General features: G+C 41.9%; 1 protein-coding gene across 15 annotated transcripts in view; it reads right to left on the bottom strand.

Moving 5' to 3' along the window:
• Positions 1-22255, bottom strand: part of mtmr3 (myotubularin related protein 3) — a 155531-nt gene that overhangs the window by 4894 nt on the left and 128382 nt on the right. For 13 of the 15 annotated variants that reach the window (XM_070887752.1, XM_070887754.1, XM_070887751.1 and 10 more), the window contains 3 exons: positions 18825-20289; positions 5852-5962; positions 3480-3568 (listed from right to left, as the gene is read on the bottom strand). In XM_070887752.1, the coding sequence (XP_070743853.1) occupies positions 3480-3568; positions 5852-5962; positions 18825-20289 (1665 nt within the window). Of the gene's footprint in view, positions 1-3479; positions 3569-5084; positions 5560-5851; positions 5963-18824; positions 20290-22255 lie in introns of those variants that run through there. The other 2 variants (XM_070887761.1, XM_070887762.1) reach the window with 2 other exon arrangements.

Raw genomic sequence — 22255 nt, 5'->3', positions numbered from 1 at the left:
TTTAAGTTAAGTTGTGCTAACACGGAGGGTAGGGAAATCACAGGAGGCCACAGTTAGAGGAGCAAAGGACTTGTGACAGACTAAAAGGGTGGAGTCAGAGGTAGGGCATGATGAGATTTGTATACGAGTTGCCCGGGGGGTTGGGGGGGTAACTTAATAGATAAATTAGGGAATAGGAGTCTGTGTAAGTTGTTAAGGATTGGAGTGAAGGCCAACTGGGACTCAATGTTGAGACAAGATGTGGCAGAGGAATTTTAGATAGCCTGTATGGAAAGTGACGCTTTGGAGGCGAGCAAACAAGGTATCACAGGACTCATATCTGATGGTGACAAAAGCAAGAACTAGGGTTTTGGCTGGGGTGAGAGTGAGTTGGAGGGCAATACCAACAATGTTGCAGAAATGGAAGTAAACAATCTAAGTTTTGGTGAGGATATGGGGTTTGAAATTCAGCTCTGCATCAAGCAGGACACTGAGCTCATGGACCTTCTGGTGTAGCCCGAGTAAGTGGTCAGGGAGGGAAAGTGAGTCAGTAGCAAGAGTACAGAGTTTTTGGTAAGGGTTTAATATGAATGTTTTGGTCTTCCGATATTTAATTGGAGGAAATTTGGCTAATCCACGACTTGATGCAAAGAGAGACAACATTGATGGTACTGTGAGTAAGAGAGTTCATTTTCAAAAATTTGATTTTTTTTTTTTGTTTGTACCCTATATTCAGTTCTTGGATTGTGCTGGAACAATTGTTAAATAATTCACAGGAAATACAATCTCAAAACAAACCCTATTGTCTGTTGAAGGGAGGATTAAAACCTTAAAGTTCAAAGTGACAAATTATTTTTCACAGACAGGATGAATGGAAAGCATCGTAAAATACCTTCTCTTCGAATGTAGAAGAGTATTGACCATTACTTCATCACAGATGAGTTATCTCAGAAACATAGAAAATAGGTGCAGGAGTCAGCCATTCGGCCCTTCGAGGCTGCACCACCATTCAATAAGATCATGGCTGATCATTCACCTCAGTATCCCTTTCCTGCTTTCTCTCCATACCCCTTGATCCCTTTAGCTGTAAGGGCCATATCTAACTCCCTCTTGAATATATCCAATGAACTGGCATCAACAACTCTCTGCGGTAGGGAATTCCACAGGTGAACTACTCTCAGTGAAAAAGTTTCTCCTCATCTCAGCCCTAAATGGCTTACCCCTTATCCTTAGATTATGTCCCCTGGTTCTGGACTTCCCCAACATCGGGAACATTCTTCCTGCATCTAACCTGTCCAATCCCAACAGAATTTTATATGTTTCTATGAGAGACCCTCTCATCCTTCTAAACTCCAGTGAATACAGGCCATTTCCAAAATAAAACAAAGCCATGGATCAAAGTCAGAGCATATCAAGTAACACTCATGGTGACTTATTAATCTCCCACCCCAAATATCTTAGCAGGCTGCCATACAAGTTCAAAATAGCCCAACACAAAAGATGAAATATTGACAAGTAGGAGATGTATGATCTGATCACTTCCGGAATGTATTTTATCAAAAGAAACCACAATGAAATTTTAATTAAAATGTGACACTTAGACCAGTTATTGTTGATGCAGGAACAATGATCACAAAAACCCTCTATGTAACTAGCTACAGTATGGAGAAGGAAGGGAAGGCACTTCAAATAATTTTCAGAATTGTGTAAAAATGAAGAGTACATCGTGACCTGAACAGTCAACACTGTTGGTCTTTTCCTGGCAGAGTCTAATGAGAGCATAATTTACTCTGGAAAAAAAGATTTCTGATCACGATGCATCTAAAACTATCAATACACTATTGAATTTCTGATCACTCAGAAATATGCAATGAATCATAATGGCAGTTTTAAATAGAAATAATGCCCGCCTTATTATGTCACCTTATTTGAAACATTTCCAAGCATTTTGCACAATGAATAATTTTTTGAAATACTGTTACAAACTCAACAGTAACTGTGCCCTTTTGGTTTCCAGTTGGCTGTTTCCTGTTGGTATTTATATAAAAAGGTACATTTCTAAAATATCTCGTGTACAATTGCCGAGTAAATGTCCTTCCATCTAGCTCATTAACATTGACAATAATTTAATTATACTACCTGTAAATTAAGGAAACCCAAGGGACTTGCATCAGGTGTCCTTTATTTTCAAAATGATCATTGTAAACTGGATGAGAGAAATATCCCTGGTTTGGTTGCATCTCCTAGTGTTCCTTTCTTTCGTCCTCACCTGAGGGATCGAACCTAATTATGTCATCACACAGTCAGCACTGTGGACCTGTAGGTACAGGTCTCTGACATATCAAAGATTGACCTGCTCAAGTTTGTGACATGGTCATATCCACCTTTACAAATCTGGCACTCAACTGGCTGAACGATATTTTACAGCCGGTTTTTGGGAGGAGGCCAATTTATCCAAAGTTGTTCTTGCCTTCAAAATAGACAATGGGATCTTTGAGGCACAGAAATAAGTGATTTAAAATGATATTTCAGAGAATAAAAGTATATTAAAAAGTTGGTGGGAGTTATAGAGCTAAAAATAAGTTAAAATGAGGGAAGGAAGAGAGTAAGCATTTAAAAAATCACTGACTTTTTCCAGTGTTAATAAAGACAATTAAAAAGTTATTCATGACATTTATTTCTGTATTACTGGATTTGCATGAAGAATTTGAGCCAAAAATGTTATTTAAAAAAAAAATACACTTCTGGAAGCCTGGAATTTCCACGTGGCTGCATTTCCCTTAAATCAATCACTGGTTTAAAGAGAAAAGTTATGATAGCGCTGGGCTTTTAGGTGTTAGCTTCTGTGAGTGGGCAATTTTATAACTGCCGGGGACATGCATTCTGATCATGTCTTGTAAATCCCTTTGATATACCAAGGAAATCATGCTCAGTTTGAGAAATATTGTTATAGGGAAACTTTTGTTACATGTGCTATTTTTAACCAGTTAAAGAAAATCCTGTGGAAATCTGCAGGTAGTGATGAGAATGAACTGGATGAAGGACCAACAGCATCATCTCCCAAATGTGCGTTTACCTGTACAAGTTTAATTTCTCTACAGTGCAAGAAGGTTCAAACCACTTGGCAGAGCATTATATCTATGGCAAGCTACTGAAATAAACATTTTAATGTAGGATTTCAGTTCCCCTTGAAATTATAGCTAGCCACAAAAAATAATTACATGTTGTCAAGATCATGAAATTGATCCACCCATGATCTGCATGGTCATAAATGTTGCAATTGCATAATCTTTGGTAACCAGCATTTTTAATTAATTAGTGTCAAATACAGTGGATCTTTTCCAATATATATAAAATAAGTGAATGTATTTGTAGCCATTTTCTCAATATTAGTCACATCCATGTTTATATATTACAAAATAACCAGCACATCATGTGAAGACAAGACTAGACAAAGAAAACCATTTAGCTAAATGTGGTCAATTTTTTGCGCATAGTACCTGCAGTGGTGCTTTCTGCTAGCCAGCCAAAATCGACTTTCACAGCCATAGCACTGCGGAGCCAAATGATCGGGATACCATCGAGTTACCTAGGAAGAGACATTGTGAAACCAAGAAAGGAGCAGTTTTTGAAAAAGATACCACCCTAAATTTTCAAGTTTTGTAAATGCATTTTAATCTTCTAGTAATATAATTCTCTGCCTTTTTGTTATGAATTACAAACTGCTGTGTTGTGGAAAAACTGATTTTCTAATATTGCTTCTCCTCCTTCACATATTTAGGTAATGGTCAAAAATGATATGAGCAGATGAGGTGGCTGTTGGCTGGTACTGATATACAAGTTTCCAACCAGGAAACCAAAATGTCAATACAGAACTTTCCCTGCAAAAGTAACAACCCAATTAAAGACGGAGATGATTAGAAAAGCATAAAATGGGGAGAAAAGAGCCAAACATCTTTAGTAACACAAAAGGAAAAGGGCAAGGGAAGAGCATTTGGGATGTTCAAAATGGGAGAAAAAAGCTAAAAACAGAACTTAATTTACAACAGATAATGTAAATTTCCAGGCAACATAGAGCAATGACATCACTAGGGACTATTATAGACTGTGCTAGAAACTTCTGCTCCGCCTAAGCCACACAGACTAATACGGCCGGAATTCACAACACAGCGGTATGTAATTTAGAACATATGGCAAAGGATTGTGTTTTGAGTAAACTTCTGAGAGATACTGGGACAAACTTCCTTGATCCTCCACATTGGTACATCAGATCATCTCTGAATGAAACGAAAATCAGGTGGGGAGGACTTACATTTATGTACTGCCTTTACCGTAGGAAAATGTCCCATGGCGCTTTACAGAAATATAATCAGACAAAAATGGTCACCGTGGCAAAAGAGGAGCTATTAGGATGGGTGATTAAAAGCTTGGTCAAAGGGGTGGGTTTTAAAGTAAAGTCTTAAAAGGAGTGAGATGCGGAAAGGTTTAAGGAGGGAATTCCATAGCTTAGGGCTTAGATGGCTGAAGTCATGGCCACCAATGGTGGAGCGAAGGGAGTGGGAGATGCATAGAGGCCAGACAGAAAGTTAGGCACGCTCTCTTACAGTGTATGATCTCTCTGCCCAATTCTCCTCTATTCAGTAGGTGATCCAATGCACCCAGATCAGAAATGGAGGCTATCAACTCCACAAAGTTTAAAATAAGTTTGAGTTTTCCATTGAAATAACTTCCACATTATTTTCCAACAGCCCTGTTCACATCACATTTAAAATGTAAACATCCCAAGAGATATTTGCTAGTGTACTCTATTCTCATTCTGAAATAGTCCTTGGGACCTCAGTGCCTATAGAGTTGCATCAATACATATACTATATTGAATATCCCATTATTAAGTTCAAATACAAACTGAGTTTACAAAGAAGCTTTTGCAATAATTACAAGAGGCCGTTGATCAAGGCTGCTACCCAAACGTCTAGCTTTGATAAGAGAGTGCATTATAATACTGTCATGAGGGTGTGCATTACATCAATAGAGCAATAAGTTAATAAGAATGGCAAGTTACTCGTCATATCTCGGTAAAAGCGACCAAACTAAAGACCTACCATTGTGATGTTCCCAGTGCAATTCAATTAGATGAAGCTTAAATGCACTGACATCATTTCTTTTTCCAAGAACGCCTGACACCACAAACGTCAGTCTGAACGTAAATGTTACCCCAGTTAAAATTCATCCAGTTGCGAAGGGGGCTAACCGCTTTACTTCAGGTACACATCCAAGTTCTCACCCACTTCTATGTTGCGACTTCAGTGCAGATTTTTTGAATAGACCAAGAATTAATTTGGTACAGTTGATGATTTTAGTAAACTTTGAAACTGAATTAACTTCAATCGTCCTAAAATTCTGGCTTCTGTATCCTGTGTTGTCTTCATTGAGCTGGAAGTTAGTATTCTTCTGTTGCAAAAAGCTGTCCCTGGCCTTTTTCACCTTTTCCTTAATTCACTGTCATCGATTTCTTGACCACTCTCATTCTCTTGTGCAGTCTATTCTTTCTTCTTTATCCTCTGTAACAGTTCTCAAACGCTTAATGAATATTTTAAAAAGGCTAGATTACTAATACTACCTACAGCACCTCATTCTGTAAAAGTTCACATCTGAAAGTTCCCTAATTTATTTTGTCCTCCACCTATATCTAACCATCCACTTGACCAAGATTTGGATTTGTTCTGCATCTAATGAAAAGACTCACTGTCCACACCCATATTCTTTCTTCCTCAAATAATTTCTTATACAGCTACAACAGAATGTTTTGATATGGATTTGTATTTTAAAATTTTGGACAGTTTCAATTTCTTGTTGAAGCTGCATGTCTCACCTCTGTGTCCTGTTTTTCCACTTGCTCCCAACTGGTCTCAGAGAATATTTCTGTGCTACATCGGGATAAACAATTCTGATCCATGTTGCTCTCAGAGTCTGGGATAGAGGTCTAATTACAGAACAAAAAACAATAATGGTATTGTATAATCTATATCTACAAAAAGTAACTAATATTTACACCCAAGCACCATAAACATGCTTTCATTAACACTAAAATAAGTGAGATAGACAATTTTCTAAAACACTAATAGATTTACACAATTCTGAAACTGTGCATGTATTTTATTCCTATGTGTTCTTGATAAAGTGCTTTATTTTGCAGTAAGAAAATGAATAGAACTCAGACGACTGAATATAAATCAGTAGTATTCTTCACAATCTAGGATTAATTAAGTTAGGTGACTCTTTTATAATAGCATGAATTCGTAGATTCAAAGGGGAAGAAATTGGTCTCATTTGCGCCTCCCGTTAGCGTATCCGGGAGGGCGATAATGGAATGCAACCGGCTTTCTGACCGGGCACGGCGAGAGTACTGACGCTCGCGAACTTCCCTTACAGGTGGTGGTAAACCTTAATGCCATGATCTCCTGCGCCCAGAGATCGTGACGTCATCCGGTGCGAAGCGCACCAAATTCTAAATTCGCTTCCGCCCCCTGCAGCATCGCCAGGCGTCATTGAGGTCGGCTGGTCGCTTGGGGAGCAGTAGTTAAAGGGATTAGTGGTGAGGTAGGCGAAAAAAATGTTCTCAACTGTTAAGAGTGCTTGTGGCTGACCGTCGCGGATCGCAGGTGCGTTCCTTGCAGCACCCTCAGCAATGGCCCTTCCCTTTTTAAAGGAGGGAAGGAGCTTGTGATCCCGGCAGCACTGCATTGAACATTGTGCACACTGCCATCCCTCTTACCTGGTTTAGCACTCCAAGGGAAGCTTGATTTAGTTCACATTGTTAAAATCTAAAATAGCTCAGAGAAATTTGAGTCACCTAATCAGTTTTTCATGTACATGGTATGATTATGAAAAAGGTCAGAAAATTTGACTAAACAAATGGTGTGTAAACTTCAAACTATGATAGGATCTTACTCCACCAAAGGACCGCACTATAAAATACTACAAAGTAAAAGTTTATGGCCAGAATTTTCTGTACCTGGGCGGGTCGATCGTAACCCATTCTTCATTTCATCTCGTTCTCAAGATCAACTTTCCCTTAATGGCGCCTATTAATGCAGCTCTGCACGTTACCCGACCCTATTAAATGGTGCGGGTCGGATGTCATCATCGTTGACGTGTTTTCAGCCGGGATATTTAAAGAAGCCACATTGCATTTGAAGGTTCATCTAGGATTGTGTAGGCACTGCACTGGACCATTGGAGTGCTGGAAACATGACTGCACCAGGTTCTCAGATGAATCCCTCCATATGCTTGTGGAGGGAGTGAGAGCATGCAGGGAGGTCCTCTTTCCTTCCGATGGGCGGAAGGGACCTCCCCAGCAGATCAAAAGCTCCTGGTTCCAAATAGCAGAGGAGGTCAACAGGAGGAATGTTGTTAGGAGGACCAGGGTGCAGTGCCAGAAACATTTCAATGATCTCATTAGATCAGGAAAGGTGAGTGCACAGTCACACTCAACTTCATCCTGCTGTGCCTCTGATCACATCCCCATCACTCTGCCTTCCCAATCCTACTCCTGCACATCATTACTCACACCAACATACCTTGCAACTCCACTCATCCCTCTCTATCCACATTATCACATCCCCTTCTGACTAACCACCCCTCACACTCCTCCTAATGCAATCATACCAACCAATACTAGGAGGCCACTTGTCATTGTCACCCCACTCCATCAGTCACCTTCGAAAGATGTAACATCCATTTCTTACACTCATTCCATCACTCTCGCTCAATCTTCACTTTCCCTTGCTAGAGAAGAAAGCCCACAATAGGAGGGAGAGAGCTGGAGGTGCTCCTCCATCATTGGCCACCCTAGCAGAGGACGTCGTCCTGGAAGTGGGAGATGGAGAGGGGGAGAATTAAATCTCATACAGCCGTCACTCATATGGGGAATGATGTCAGCAGCCAGTGAATGTTCATGATGTGCATAATGGTATCTGTACTCATTCTTGATATGACATATCTAACTCATCTCTTTACTCTCCCACAGGTCCATCAAGCGCCCCCCACCCATTACTGTCAAAGAGGAAGACAACTCCTTAGAGGAGCCTTCAGCCTCTTGAGGACGCACAGTCATCAGACATAAGTGCACACACCACCAGCACAGATATGCACACTTCGTTGGGTGTCACGCAAGATAGTGTAGTGTTGTCACCCAGTGTCTCAAGTCATATGAGCAGATGGTGGAAACGGACAGCAGTGGAGACTCCTCACTGGAGGGCACAGGACGCTCTCAGCTCTGCTCAGCTACATGAAAATGCTGAGCCTCGGGGCCAACCAGAAAGGTGATCCTGGAGGTGCAGCAAGTGCAGGAGGTTTTGACAGGTTTTGCGACTGTGATGTCTGCAAATGTGCAGAGCATGGAGGAATCCATCTCCAACATGAGCACTACCATGTTGCACGCGATGGCGACTGTAGGCTCTTCCATGGATAGAATGGTCACCTGCATGGAGCAGCTAATGTGCCACTCACAGGAGCACATGGTCTTTGTGGAGAATGTATGGCAGGCACTCAGACCTCCTGTTTGAGGGATGTCAATGTGGGCGTGGGTCCTCATTGCTCCTTGCTCTCCAGATCCTTGCTAGCTGAGAAGTCCGGGTGGCCCATGAAAGGGATGATGGTGAGAGGACATGGAAGTGAGGGTTCCTCTCAAAGCACTCTCACCTCTCCCACATTGCCCCCCGTTCAGTCAGAGCCACAGATGGTTCCTCGGATCGCGATGGGCGAGTCTGCCTCTGCACAGCAGCAGGAGGAACAAACTTTGGCAGGGACATTTCAGGCTCCAAAATCCAGAGAACATTCGCCAAAGGTTTCTATGCAGTCGCAGCAAGGAAGTGAGCAGGCTAACCCTACCTTTGCTGAAGCCACAGGAGTAGCACCTCGTAGAAGCACATGTAAGAGAAAGATGAAATACAAGTAGATGCAGACGGGTAGCCACTTGGGTATTTTGATAAATGTTTGTGTTAAGTTTCTGTTACTGTGATGTCATATAAAAATATTTATTTTCAGCACTTTGGACAAATTTGTGTGCAACTTTGGAAGTGGCTTAGTGAGTTGGAGTGAATGAATGAGACACAACGTCACCTTCAGGAATGGTGGTCAGTGTGAAAGGAATGGCTTGGTCATTTGTAGGGATGCTTTATGGTGTTGCTGTGGGATGGTGTGAACTTGGCACAGCATGTGGCAGCCATATGGGTGTAATGCCTGAAGTTGAGTAAATCTGACTATGATGAGACCATCCCTGGCAGCAATGTGCTTGGGTGCTGTTGGGATCTGAACCACAGGTTCCTCCTGCTCCTCCTCTGAAGAGGTTGTGCGCTCAGAGCCTTGCTCCCCATGCAATGCTAATCCTCGCCACTGCGCTATGTTGTGCAGAGCGCAGCAGAACACGACGATTCTGGAGCCCTTGGCTGGTGCATACTATAGGGCTCCTCCAGATCTGTCAAGGCATCTGAAGTACATTTTGAGCATGCCTATTGTCTGCTCAATGACTCATCTGGTGGAAATGTGGCTTTAATTATAACTTTCGTCGGCCTCAGTACGTGGCCTCGTCACGGGTGTCATGGGCTACGTCTTCTTCAGTGGATAGCTCTGGTCTCCAAGCAGCCAGACGGAAAGTCTGTTTTTGAAGGAGTGAAGAGTTGAGGGTGGAATGGCGCAGGATGAAAGAGTCATGGCAACACATATGCATGATGATTTTACTTTGGTTGCAGACGAGCTGCACATTGAGGGAGTGGAACCCCTTGCGCTTGACAAAAACTTCTGGGCCATGATGGCCATGTGCACAATTGATGATGCTGTGCATCCGTGGGAAGCCAGCTAGAGGAAAAGGTCAGCGCTCGCTCAGTAACACTGGCTTCAATAGTGGCTAAGTTAATATAATTGGCTGAATTATCAGAGGGCACGGCCCCCATGACCTGTGTGGGCGGCTGATTGCAAGATGCCGCAAATGTCTGATGCAAATCTCTGGAAGGAGCCTGAGGCAAAGAAGTTAAGGGCACTGGTAAGGCATATCCACCTGATCCTCTGGGCTGCAGCTCTTGTTCTAGCAAGCTGCAAATGTCTGCGATGACCCGGAGTAATAGCCTGAGCCTCCTTTGACAGTGCTGCTTCGTCAGGTTGCGGAAGCTCATCCTCAGCCTGTATACGCTGTGTTGGGGGTATCGCCTCCAGCACAGTGCAACCCTGCACTGATGCCGTCTTCCTGTGCAGTATCAGGTGGTTGAGGAGAAGGTTATTGTTGGTTGTTTATGCTGCTGGTGTGACTGGTGTTGCTGCTCATCATGGTCCAATTCTGAGAACCAAGGTGAGATAGTATAAATAGCACAGATGGCAGGTGAAGTAGTGTTGACAGAAACAATGTGATATGTTCTACCAATGAGGTGACAGTGGTTCCCGACTTTGCTGAAAAGACTTGCAAGTGCTAGAAAGCTAAATCTGTGCTGACAATGACCTTAGCAACAGCACCTGTCTTAGGGAAGTGACCAGGTGTCAGGTGGGAGCATTGCCTTGTATTCAACTTCCGTCTCAGGTACACAGACATGGTTCAAGACCTGTATGATTCCAGGGAAATTTGAAAGGTAGGGTTAAAGAAGTTTAAGGGTCTGACAAGTACCTAATAATCGTCTAAAGTGCCTCAGCCGCCTCTGGCATTTGGGTCACTGTCAAGCTGACAAACGCATCAGAGGGAAAGGCGCATGCAGGCGGGGTTACAGCAGGTTCCCGATCCGCCTCCAATCACAATCACGTGCACGTCAGAAAATTCTGGCCAAGGTTGTAATTTGTGTCATTTGTTATTTTGATGCTCAACCTTTTGGCATTTAAAACCACTAACTTAAGTGGTATTCTGTTCCAGCAGTTTGCTCAGTATTGTCAAATGTCTTAATAAATAGAACTATGAGTAAACTAATTTCATACAGAACTCAATGTCATTTCTTTTCCTTCACGTTTTTGTTATTACTCCTTTCTGAAGATGGTGACTTGTGCTGTGTTACAGTTCCATCTGTCTTGTCCATGGTTATTCTACATGTATAAATTGGATAGGGAGTGCTGGCAGACTATTTGGCAGTAGAGGTCATCACAGCCAAGCTTGATCCTACCCTCATCAATGTCCACACATGTGTACTTTCCAACAGAGATCAGTGCATAGCAATGAGTAGGAAACTGACAGACTTTGTTTCTGTCTTCAGAAAATAACACAGACAACAGTAGCATCTCTATCTGCTTGATTGACATCACGTGACTTGGCATTGATCTGGGTTTGAACCTTCAAGTCTGCATAGCTGAATGCCACATGACAACACATTTACTCACTGAGCCTCCAGGCTTTATTTGGAGCAGTGATTGCAAATTGGGTATTAAAATATCACCAACGAGTCAACAGATGAAATTGTATTTATATTCCATCGCATTTAACAACAAATATAAAGATCAATCAGTGGTGCACGAATAACCTCCAAGTAGGCCTGGTGCGGTACATTGAGAGTGGATGTAAATAACACTCAAGGGTACTAGATTATGAGGGCAACATATCAAAGCTACCTTCTCAATATTTACTTTTCAAGTCATGAATTTGAAATAATGCTTCAGTGATTGTTACCCAAGTTACCTCTGGGAATGTTTTTGCACTCAATCACAAGAAATATTACCTGTGGACATTAAGTAATGATCAGTGTTTTATGTTAACTGCTTCCAAAATAATTCCTAGATGTATACAGTATTTTGCAAATACAAAAGTTTAATAAAAATGTTATGCCAATGGATTTAAAAAAAACTATGTTTCACTCAAACAGCCAGTGAACATGGCGTTCGTTGTATCTGCTTCCTATGAATGTCTAAACAAATTCCAAAATTGTAGAATGTTTGATAGCATCAAAGTCAATTAATTGGTTTTATGTGGAATCTCCAGGAATGCTATGACATCAGAATAAGATTACACATTACAAAGACCATTGTTATGAACATTAAATGTGGTAGAATGCCACAAAGAAAAGATTCCCTCCACTTCTCTCCTGAAGGTGCTGTCTCTTGCTGGGGCCAAGCTGATTAGAAGACAGTAGGATCTATAGTATGCATCTCAATACCAATGATCACTTCGGGTCATTGGCAGATATCTGTATGTATTTTTTTTTCAAAAAAGAGAGCTTGTTCTTTATATAAGCATGTTTGTATACTTTAGTTTGAATTTGTAACTCGTCTTATTTCTCAAAAAAAACTATTCAACCCTTCCTTTTTTTTCCCTCGTGAAGGCTTTGACTCCTTGCTGGAGTACTGTTGCCCTTCAGTACCTCACCCAAGTGAGCCTATACAGAGCACTGGGAAGGCATTCAACCAGTGACTGTATTTGGCTACGCTACAATCATGTTCATGCCCAATGTCCAGACACATAGTTAACATGGAATAGACATGGGCTGAAAAGATTTCTCATTGTCAGGTATGCTAAAGGAACACTGTACTTACTGACAGCTATTTCAGGAATTAGAAGGTTCAAACAGAAAAGCAAGACTGAGACAAAAGCCAATTAAATAGAAAGTAGTGGGAGATCAGGAGCGAGTAATAAGCAATCCCAATTTGGAATTTGGATCATAAGGATAAAAGCTGTGCAGTTATAAGGTCATCTGATCCCAAAGATTTTACTGCCAAGAAATCATCTCTACACGTCACTTTTTAAAAAAGATAATAGACACGCAGTAAAAAACAACTTGTCTTTATATAGCGCCTCTAATATAGAACCTCCCAAGGCACTTCACATAAGTGTTATAAAACGAAATCTAACACCGAGCCACATAATGAGAAATTAAGGCAGATGCCCAAAAGCTTGGTCAAAGAAGTAGATTTTAAGGAGAGTTGAAAAAAAAAGGAGCGAGGCGGAGAGGTTTAAGGAGCAAATTCCAGAGCTCAAGAGCCAAGGCAGCTGAAGGCATGGCCATCAATAGTTGAGCGATTAAAATCAGGGATGGTCAAGTGGCTAGAATTAGAGGAGCGTAGACATCTCGGGCGAGGGGGGAGTTGCGGGGCTGGAAGAGATGACAGACAGGGAGGGACGAGGCCATGGAGGGAACAAGGATGAGAATTTTAAAATTGAGGCGTTGCTTAAAGATATATACTGTAGACTCAATGGAGACAGTTCTATTTTGTCCAGTACACTATGTAGTCATTGCTCAGTGGGTGATGATATTCACAATCATGATGTTTGCATTCCAAATTTATCAAGTGACAATATGCATTTATCAGAAAGTAACTATTGATCAAAAACAGTATTTATTTACCAACTTTAAGACAGATCTCAACAGAGATATAGGAAAAGAATTTGGTCAAAGAGGTAGGTAGGTTTTAAGTAGTGTCTTAAATGAGGAAAGTAGTAGTAAAGAGGTTTAGGGAGGGAATTCCAGATCTTAGCATCTAGGCAGCTGAAAACACGGCCTCCAATGGTGGGGCAATGGAAATCGGGGATACACAAGAGGAGGTTACAGAGATAGGGAGGCATTTGAACACTAGGATGAGAATTTAAAATTAGAGACATTGCAGGACTGGGAGTCAGTGTAGGCCAGCGAGCACAGGGGTAATGGATGAATGGAACTTGGTGTGATGTGGGCAGCAGAGTTTTGACTGATCTAAACTTTATGCAGAGTGGAAGGTGAGAGGCTGGTCAGGAGAGCAATGGAATAGTCGAGTCTGGAGGTAACAAAAGCATGGATTTGGGTTTTCAGTGTTTTAGTACTGTACTATTGGAGTTTCTTTGAATAATGCTTAAACAAACTTTGAAATTAGAGTGCTAAAGTAAGTAAATATTCAAATAAATGTTTTAAACTACCCCATGCCCATCTTCATTCCCCAACCCATTCTCTCTTTGTTGTCCCTATGTTTATCTGCATTCTGAATGCCCCCAAAATAATTTTTCCATATTACCACTCTCCTCCAAAATACTGAAACTGCCTTCTTTTCTGAGTCTTTAGGTCTCCCATCATCCATTCTGAAGTTGGGACTAATTACAACATGTATTTATATCGCGCCTTTAACATCATGAAACGTCCCAAGGCGCTTCACAGGAGTATTATGATAGAAAATTATAAGTAGAAATTAGTGCAGGTGACCAAAAGCTTGGTCAAAGAGGTATGTTTTAAGGAGTGTCTTGATGGAGAGATTTAGGCAGGGAGATCCAGAGCTTGGGCCCTCGGCAATAAGGCACGCTACCAATGGCTGAGTGATTATAATCAAGGATGCTCAAGAGGGCAGAATTAGAGGAGCGCAGACATCTTGGGGGGGGGGGGGGGGGATTGTGGGGCAAGGAGATTAGAGATAGGAAGGGGCGAGGCCATGGAGGGATTTGAAAATGAGGATGAGAATTTTGAAATAGAGGCAATTCTTAACCGGAAGCCAATGTGAGTCAGCGAGCACAGGGTGATGGGTAAGCGGGACGTGGTGTGAGTTTTGGATCACCTCTAGTTTATATAGGGTAGAATGTGGGAGGCCAGCCAGAAGTGCATTGGATTAGTCAAGTCTAGAGGTAACAAAGCCATGGATGAGGGCTTCAGCAACAGATGAGCTGAAGCAAGGGCTGAGATGGGCGATGTTACGGAGGGTCTTAGTTATGCAGCGGATATGTGGTCGAAAGCTCATTTCAGGGTCAAATATGACACCAAGGTTGCAAACAATCTGGTTCAGCCTCAGACAGAATTTGGGGAGAGGGATGGAGTCAGTGGTTAGGGAACAGGGTTTGTGGCGGGGGCCCAAAATGTCCTTGCATTGGCTGAAAATCTGATTCAAAGCCAATTTGTTTCCAAATCATCCACAGGAATTTCAAAAGTTTGCTAGACATATCATTAAACTGATGAACTCAATCTTTTGAAGTCTTGAGTGAGAAATCAGGCATTCCAATCAATTAATGAAATAACCCATCACTCCAGTTCTCTCATCACTCACCAGCAATGATCTGCAACAGAAGCTCTTGCTGAACTGGTTATTGATCTGATAGTTACATAGGGCCCAAGTTTCGAGCCGTGCCTAGAACGGCGCAGTCCCAACCTGGACGCCCGTTTTTCACGCCACAAAGTGCGCCTAAAAAAAACCCTCCGTATTCTCCACCTCCCTGCAGGTCCTCTGGCCCTCGGCGCGGCGCAGCACGAGCTGTGGGGGGCAGAGCCAGGTCCCTGCGCTGAAAACAGTGCCGGGACCTCTGCACATGCGCTACAGTGGGCACGCAAGTGCAGTAGCTCCAGGCGCCCAAAACTGTGTGGGAGGGGCCCGAAGCACGCAGCCCCTAACCCTGGCCGAATGGCCTCACTGGGACTGCGTGAATAAGGCTCCTCCCACGGCCAGCTCATGCTTCCTCCCGACTCCCCCCCCCCCCCCCCCCAGGACCGGACCCGACTGTCGCTCCTGCTCCTTCCCCCCCCACCCGACCGGACCCGACTGCCGCTCCTACTCCACCCCCCCACCCGGACCCGCACTCGACCCGACTACCGCTGCCGCTCCTGCTCCCCCCCCCCCCGCCCCGGACCCGACTGCTGCTCCCGCCCGACTCAACCCGACTCTACTCCCGCCCCCGCCCCCGCATTGGATCCGACCTGACCTCTCCCTCCCTCCATCTCTTCTCTCTCTCTCTCCCCCCCCCCCCACCCCCCGCACCGCCGACCCGAACCGAACCTTTCCGACCCAACCCAACGCCACCTACCTGTAAATCTGGTGCTGGGGACGGGCCCTGCCCGAAGTCTCGGGCCCGGCCCATTCAGCCTTCGGTCCCGACGGCAAACTGCTGCCTTTCACACAGGTAGGAACATGGTTTATTTAATCTTTTCTTTGCTTATACATTTTTATTCAGGTTGGATTTATTTGTATAAGTATAACTAAGGATTTATTGTAGAATTTAATGACTTCCCTTCTCCCCCCCCTCCCCCCACCTCGTTCTGGACGCCTAATTTGTAACCTGCGCCTGATTTTTTAATGTGTAGACAAGGTTTTTTCAGTTCTACAAAAATCTTCACTTGCTCCATTCTAAGTTAGTTTGGAGTACATTTTCACTGTGGAAACTTTGAAATCAGGCGTCAGTGGCCGGACACGCCCCCTTTTGAAGAAAAAATTCTGTTCCAAAGTGGAACTGTTCTACCTGACTAGAACTGCAGAAAAAAAAATGTGGAGAATTGCGATTTCTGAGATAGTCCGTTCTCCACCAGTTGCTCCTAAAAATCAGGCGCAAATCATGTGGAAACTTGGGCCCATTATACTTACATTTATGCAAACTGTAAACACTAATTTCTAGTACAATTATTTATATTCTGTGGACTGTTTAAAAATGTGTGTACCTCAGTTGTACAATATGAAGATGCTACATCACTATATGGCCAAACAATAACCATCCATTCTGAAAACTTAACTTTAATACTAAGTTTATACCAAATGTAACAAGTTATTCACTTTATTCTGCACAATTTCCTAATGACTGTATATAAACTATGACATAGCCATGGTAGATTGCTCCAAAGTATTGTACTAAATAATATGAAGAGATTCCTACTACACCTCTACTAAAAAATTTCAGGTGGACATATCAGTTAAAATTTGCTTGTTTTTTTAATTACCCATAATCAACAAAATAATAATACTTAATGCACCCATTTTTAAATAATCCAATCAAAATGTCACTATAAAATACAATACCACAATAGAAACATTTAAGTCACAGCATATACTGTAACATTTGCTTTTTTGTAAATTTGCATTTTTCATTTATTCCAATGGGATGAGTTATTGCTGATCTTACACAACTGAAAGTAGGCAGGAGCAAGTAAATATTAAAAAAAGACACACTGGGCCTTCAGCGTACTGAATGGTGAAATTCCAATGATCTGAAATAATTCCATTTGGGGAGGCATTCAAAGTAGGATTCCAATACTCTGCACTTGGTGTTGACCCCTCCACCAGCCTTCATATAACGGTGAAAATGGTGACCAATTTTAATTCAGTTCGTCGCCAGTTGAAAAGTTATGCTTAGAACAACCACATTTGTTGAACTAAATTACTGGATCAAGTTCCTGATCATGCACATTATTAAAAAAGTAGGATCTGTAGCCATTTATATTAACATCTAATGAATTACCAGTGTCAAATTTTGAGCATTAAAAAATCTAACTAATAAAAGAGCAAAAGTATTTCTAGTTTGAATCATGTTGGAATAATTACCGCTTAGTATTTTCCAGCAGTTTTGTGCTGTTCTAGATTGGTAAAACCCAGTTGCTTTAAGTCTTGGTTTCAAAATGGTGATGTTCACAATATTGGGGAGTGATTTTATTTAAAAAAAAAACAATTGCAACTTAAAAAAAATGTTCAGACTGCAAAATTTTAATTATAGTACATACATTGCTTGATCCTTTTTTGTTGCTCTATTTGGATCACCACTGGTTGTTACATCATTCTCAGGTCAAAAATGTAACACAACAATTTGCATTTATGTAGCACCATGAATGTAGGAAAATGCCCCAAGACACTTCAGAGGAGTGATCAGAAAGTGGACGCTGAGCCAAAGGAGGAGATATTAGGAGGGATAACTGAAAGCTGGGTCAAACTGATAGGCTTTAAGGAGGAGACAGAGGTAGAGAGGTGAAAGGGATTAATGGGAAGTAATTCTAGAGTAAAGGATTTAGGTAGAAGAAGGCATTGCCCATTGATGGGTGAAAGGAGTGCACAAGAGGCCAGATAGAGGAACAGAAAGTTTGGAGTTTGTAAGGTTGGAGGAGGTTACAGAGATAGGGAGAAGAGAGGCTATGAAGGGATTTAAAACCATTGAAGATCATTTGAAATCTGAGTGGAACCAGGAGCCAATGTGGATTAGGAAGGGCAGAGTTAAAGGGTGAGCAGGACTTGGTGCAGGATAGGATATGGGTAGCAGTATATTGGATGAGTTGAAGATTAGAGGGTGGAGGATGGAAGGCTGATCAGGAGAACATTGGAATTGTCTAGTCTGGAGATGACAAAGCCATAGATGAGGGTTTCAGCAGCAGATATGCTGAGGTAGGGGCGGAGATGGGCAATGTTACTCTGGTTGAAGTAGGCAGTTACTGAGGTTTCAAATGGTCTGATTCCAGACAGTAGCCGGGAAGAGGGATGGATTCGGTGCCAAGAGTAGAGAGTTTGTGGTGGGAGCTGAAAATGATGGCTCTGCTCTTAATTTTTAGCTGAAGAAAATTGCAGCTCATCAAAGACTGGATGTTGGGAAGTAATCTGATAAAAATAGAGGCAGTGAAGGGCTCGAAAGCAATGGTGGAAAGGTAGAGCTGGGTATCCAGTACATACATATAGAAGTCCACCCCATGTCTGTGGACGATGTTGTCAAGGGGAAGTAAGGAGATGGAAAAGGTCGGGGCCAAAGACAAATCCTTGGGGGATTCCAGAGGTAATGATGCAGGGGTGGGTGGGAAGAAAAGTCATTACTTGAGATGCTCTGGCTACAATCAAATATGCAAGAGTGAAACCAAAAGATCTAATATCATGATATCCTTTGTTGTACCAATCGATCACAGAGAGAGCAACTGACAGTGTGAAGACTCTCAATAGACTCTGTTATAATCCAGGCATCGCCCAGTACTACAGCCACAAAGTGTTAAAGCAACAGTGCTCAGTGTTATAATTAACAATATACAGCTGAGGTAAAATCGTTTCTAAGAAACTTTCAACATTGAATCCCATCTATCAGATTACATTGAAGATCAAAGATCTGACAATTTGGTTACAAATGAACTGCAAGTTATATGCTAAAAAAATTCTACAGTCAACATTCACAATGCAAGAAAACTGAAATTTCCTATACTTACCACTTCATCACTAAAATCTCCATTAAAACGCAGAGATGAATTGCTAAAATGCTGGCACTCCAGCCTGCTCCACAGTTCTTGTACCTGTTTTTTCAAAGTTTCTACCTCCTGTTGATGCCCTGCCTCTATCTGCCGAAGTCGCTGTTGGATAATGTCATTGTACGTGGCCAGCCCATCGTCATCCAAGTGGCTTCGAGTAGGTTGATCTGGGCTTGTTGCTGGCTGCTGTCTTCCAGAGTAGTAATGTGGCCACTTGGATTGGGGGTTTCTAAAATGGCCAGATGGAAACTGCAAAGAGCTGCAACTAGCTGCAGAAACTTGTCTACTTAATACCATTTTCCCCCTCATCTCATCTCCGTTTATACAGAGTCCATTAGCAGTGATATTTCTTTGAGTACCACTCCCAAAGTCTGCTGCTTTTTCTATTATTGTATTTTCACTATTGACTTCTCCATTTGGAACAAATCCATCTTTACATTCACTTAATGACAAGGCACAAGGAGGCTGTGTACTCTGAACGCTTTTATCTGAAGTCCTATGTAGATCAGTTGCAGATCTTGGTTTCACTACCGCATTCTGGCATTCAGGCAAAAACTGAGAGAAACTATTTTCAGAGTCTGTAGCAGGTACCATGGTACCATTGGCCCTGGTATTCAAATAAAGTTTATTATTTGAGTAGGTTTGTGGCACTTCCTGCTTTGCTCCATCTTCTGTTAAAGTTTCAGTAGAACTTTCCAAAGTAGATATATTCTCCTCCAGCGTATCTGGAGCAGGTAAATGTGGTAAGCAAGGTTGTGGTGTAGTATAGTGACTTTCTGCTTCAATAAAATCTTCTGCTGTAGTACATGGGTTTGTATAACGTGATGGACTATCAGTAGCAACATTTCTGAAACCAACATTTATAGCAGGTAACATGTGAATGTGGTTAACAGACTCTAAGAACCCATCCTGGGTCTCCTCTTTTGAACTTGTAATATCCCCAGAAATAGGCTCAGTACTTTTCATTTCATTAATTGTTAATGTTTCTGAAGAGTCTGTGACAAAAGTTACCAACTGATTATTCAGGCTACTGTCAAGCTCACTTTCATTGCTTAAAACATTTACTTCTCGTTTTAGTTCTGTTACTGTTGAATCCTTCGATTGTTCCTCCAACCCACTATCCTCTTTAGAGGCTTCTTGTAAAATATTCTCCATTTGACCTTCCCCAACACCAGCAGCAACAGAAAGTTCAGCTCCCAATGGGTTCTTTCCCAGCTTTCCCAATTCCAGTAATTCACTGTTGAAGGATTCATCTAGTCCATTCCCATCCATCATTCCCCCTATTCCAACACTGTTAAGTTCCAATGACTTGCGATGTTCCTGCCATTTCTCATTTAGATTTGGATCACTGGAGCGCCTATTTGCTGTAGGCCCAGGATTATCGCAAACAGTTGTCAAGTTGTCAAATGATCTAGTCTTTGGTAACCTGTTGCCAGACAGAAAGATGTTAGAAACAGACACTAGTTTGTAAGGTGGCAAATGAAGTTCAACACCGCTAAATGTGAAGTTTTACAATTTGGTAGGAAGAACAGGGAGGTCACTTATTAATTGGAGGCTGAGAGTCTAGGTTCTAGGTCGGGTAGAGGAAGAAAGGGATCTCAGAGTACAAATACACAAATCGCTAAAAGTTGCAACACAGGTTAGCAATGCCATTTTTAAAAAAGCAAACCAAGTACTAGGGTTTATTCCTAGAGGTATAGAATTGAAAAGTAGTGATGTTATGTTAAGGATGTATCAAACCTTGGTTAGACCACACTTAAAAGAGTATTACGTACAGTTCTAGTCGCCATATTATAAAAAGCATATAGAGGCACTGGAGACGGTGCAAAAAAGATTTACAAGGATGATACCAGAAATGCGAGATTATACATATCAGGAAAGGATGAAAAGGCTGAGGGGTGACCTAATAGAGGTCTTTAAAATTATGAAAAATTTTGATAAGAGTGGATACAGAGAGAATATTTCCACTTGTGGGGAGGAGCATAACTAGAGCCATCAATATAAGATAGTCACCAAGAAATCCAATAGGGAATTCAGAAGAAACTTCTTTACCCAAAGAGTGGTGAGAATATGGAACTCGCTACCATAGGGCATGGTTGAAGAAAATAGTATAGATGCATTTAAGGGAAAGCTAGACAAACATATGAGGGAGAAGGGAATAGAGGGTTATGCTGATAGAGTTAGATGAGGAAAGACAGGAAGAGGCTTTAGTGGAGCACAAATGCCGGCATGGGCAGGTTGGGCCGAATATCCTATTTAATCTCTGCTATTCTGCTTTTAAAGCAAGATGACATTAATTATTTTGCTGCAGTTTAAAATTTCCTTAAAAGCATATCCAGTTAGTCAGCACATTTCCAGAAGAAGAATAACAATGGATAATGCCATATTTAGCACTTAAAATAACACCCACCATACATGTACATTTGTATCCTATTTGTTACCTCTCTGCTCTCTTGCCCAAAATAAAACCTCATAACATAACATTTATGAACCCAAGAGTTTAAAAGATGAAATATTAAATGAAGTGCACAGAAGTCAAAAGATGTGATCACTGGTGTTTCCCAGGGATTTGTTCTGGAGCCTCAACTTTTCAGCAGACTTATTAATGACATGGATGAAGAAATAGAGAGTTGTATTAGAGAGGAGAATTGATAATGGAGAACAGGAAATGGCAGAGACGTTTAACAAATATTTTGTGTCGGTCTTCACGGTCGAAGACACTAAAAACATCCCAATAGTGGATAATCAAGGGAGGAAGGAACAATCACTCTCACTAAAGAAGTAGTATTCGGTAAAATAATAGGACTAAAGGCGGACAAGTCCCCTGGACCTGATGGCTTTCATCCTAGGATCTTAAAAGGAGTGGCTGCAGAGATAGTGGATGCATTGGTTGTAACCTACTAATATTCCCTGGATTCTGGGGCGGTCCCAGCGGATTGGAAAACCACAAATGTAACGCTACTATTTAAAAAAAGGAGGCAGACAAAAAGCAGGAAACTATAGACCAGTTAGCCTAACATCTGTGGTTGGGAAAATGCTGGATTCCATTATTAAGGAAGCTGTAGCAGGGCATTTGGAAAATCATAATTCAATCAAGCATAGTCAGCATGGTTTTATGAAAGGGAAATCATGTTTGACAAATTTGCTGGAGTTCTTTAAGGATGTAACGAGCAGGGTGGATAAGGGGAAACCAGTGGATGTGGTGTATTTGGATTTCCAGAAGGCATTCGCCACATAAGAGATTACTGCACAAGATAAAAGTTCACGGGGTTGGTGGTAATAGTTAGCCAATCCTCTATCCATGCTAATATAACAGAAAACAGAGAGTTGGGATAAATGGGTAATTTTCCGGTTGGCAAACAGTGACTAGTGGGGTGCCGCAGGAATCGGTG

Source organism: Pristiophorus japonicus, chromosome 8 (assembly GCF_044704955.1).
Source record: "Pristiophorus japonicus isolate sPriJap1 chromosome 8, sPriJap1.hap1, whole genome shotgun sequence".
Lineage (NCBI taxonomy): Eukaryota > Metazoa > Chordata > Chondrichthyes > Pristiophoridae > Pristiophorus > Pristiophorus japonicus.
Note: the sequence above shows the minus strand (reverse complement) of the source record. Positions and strands in the feature narration are given on the sequence as shown.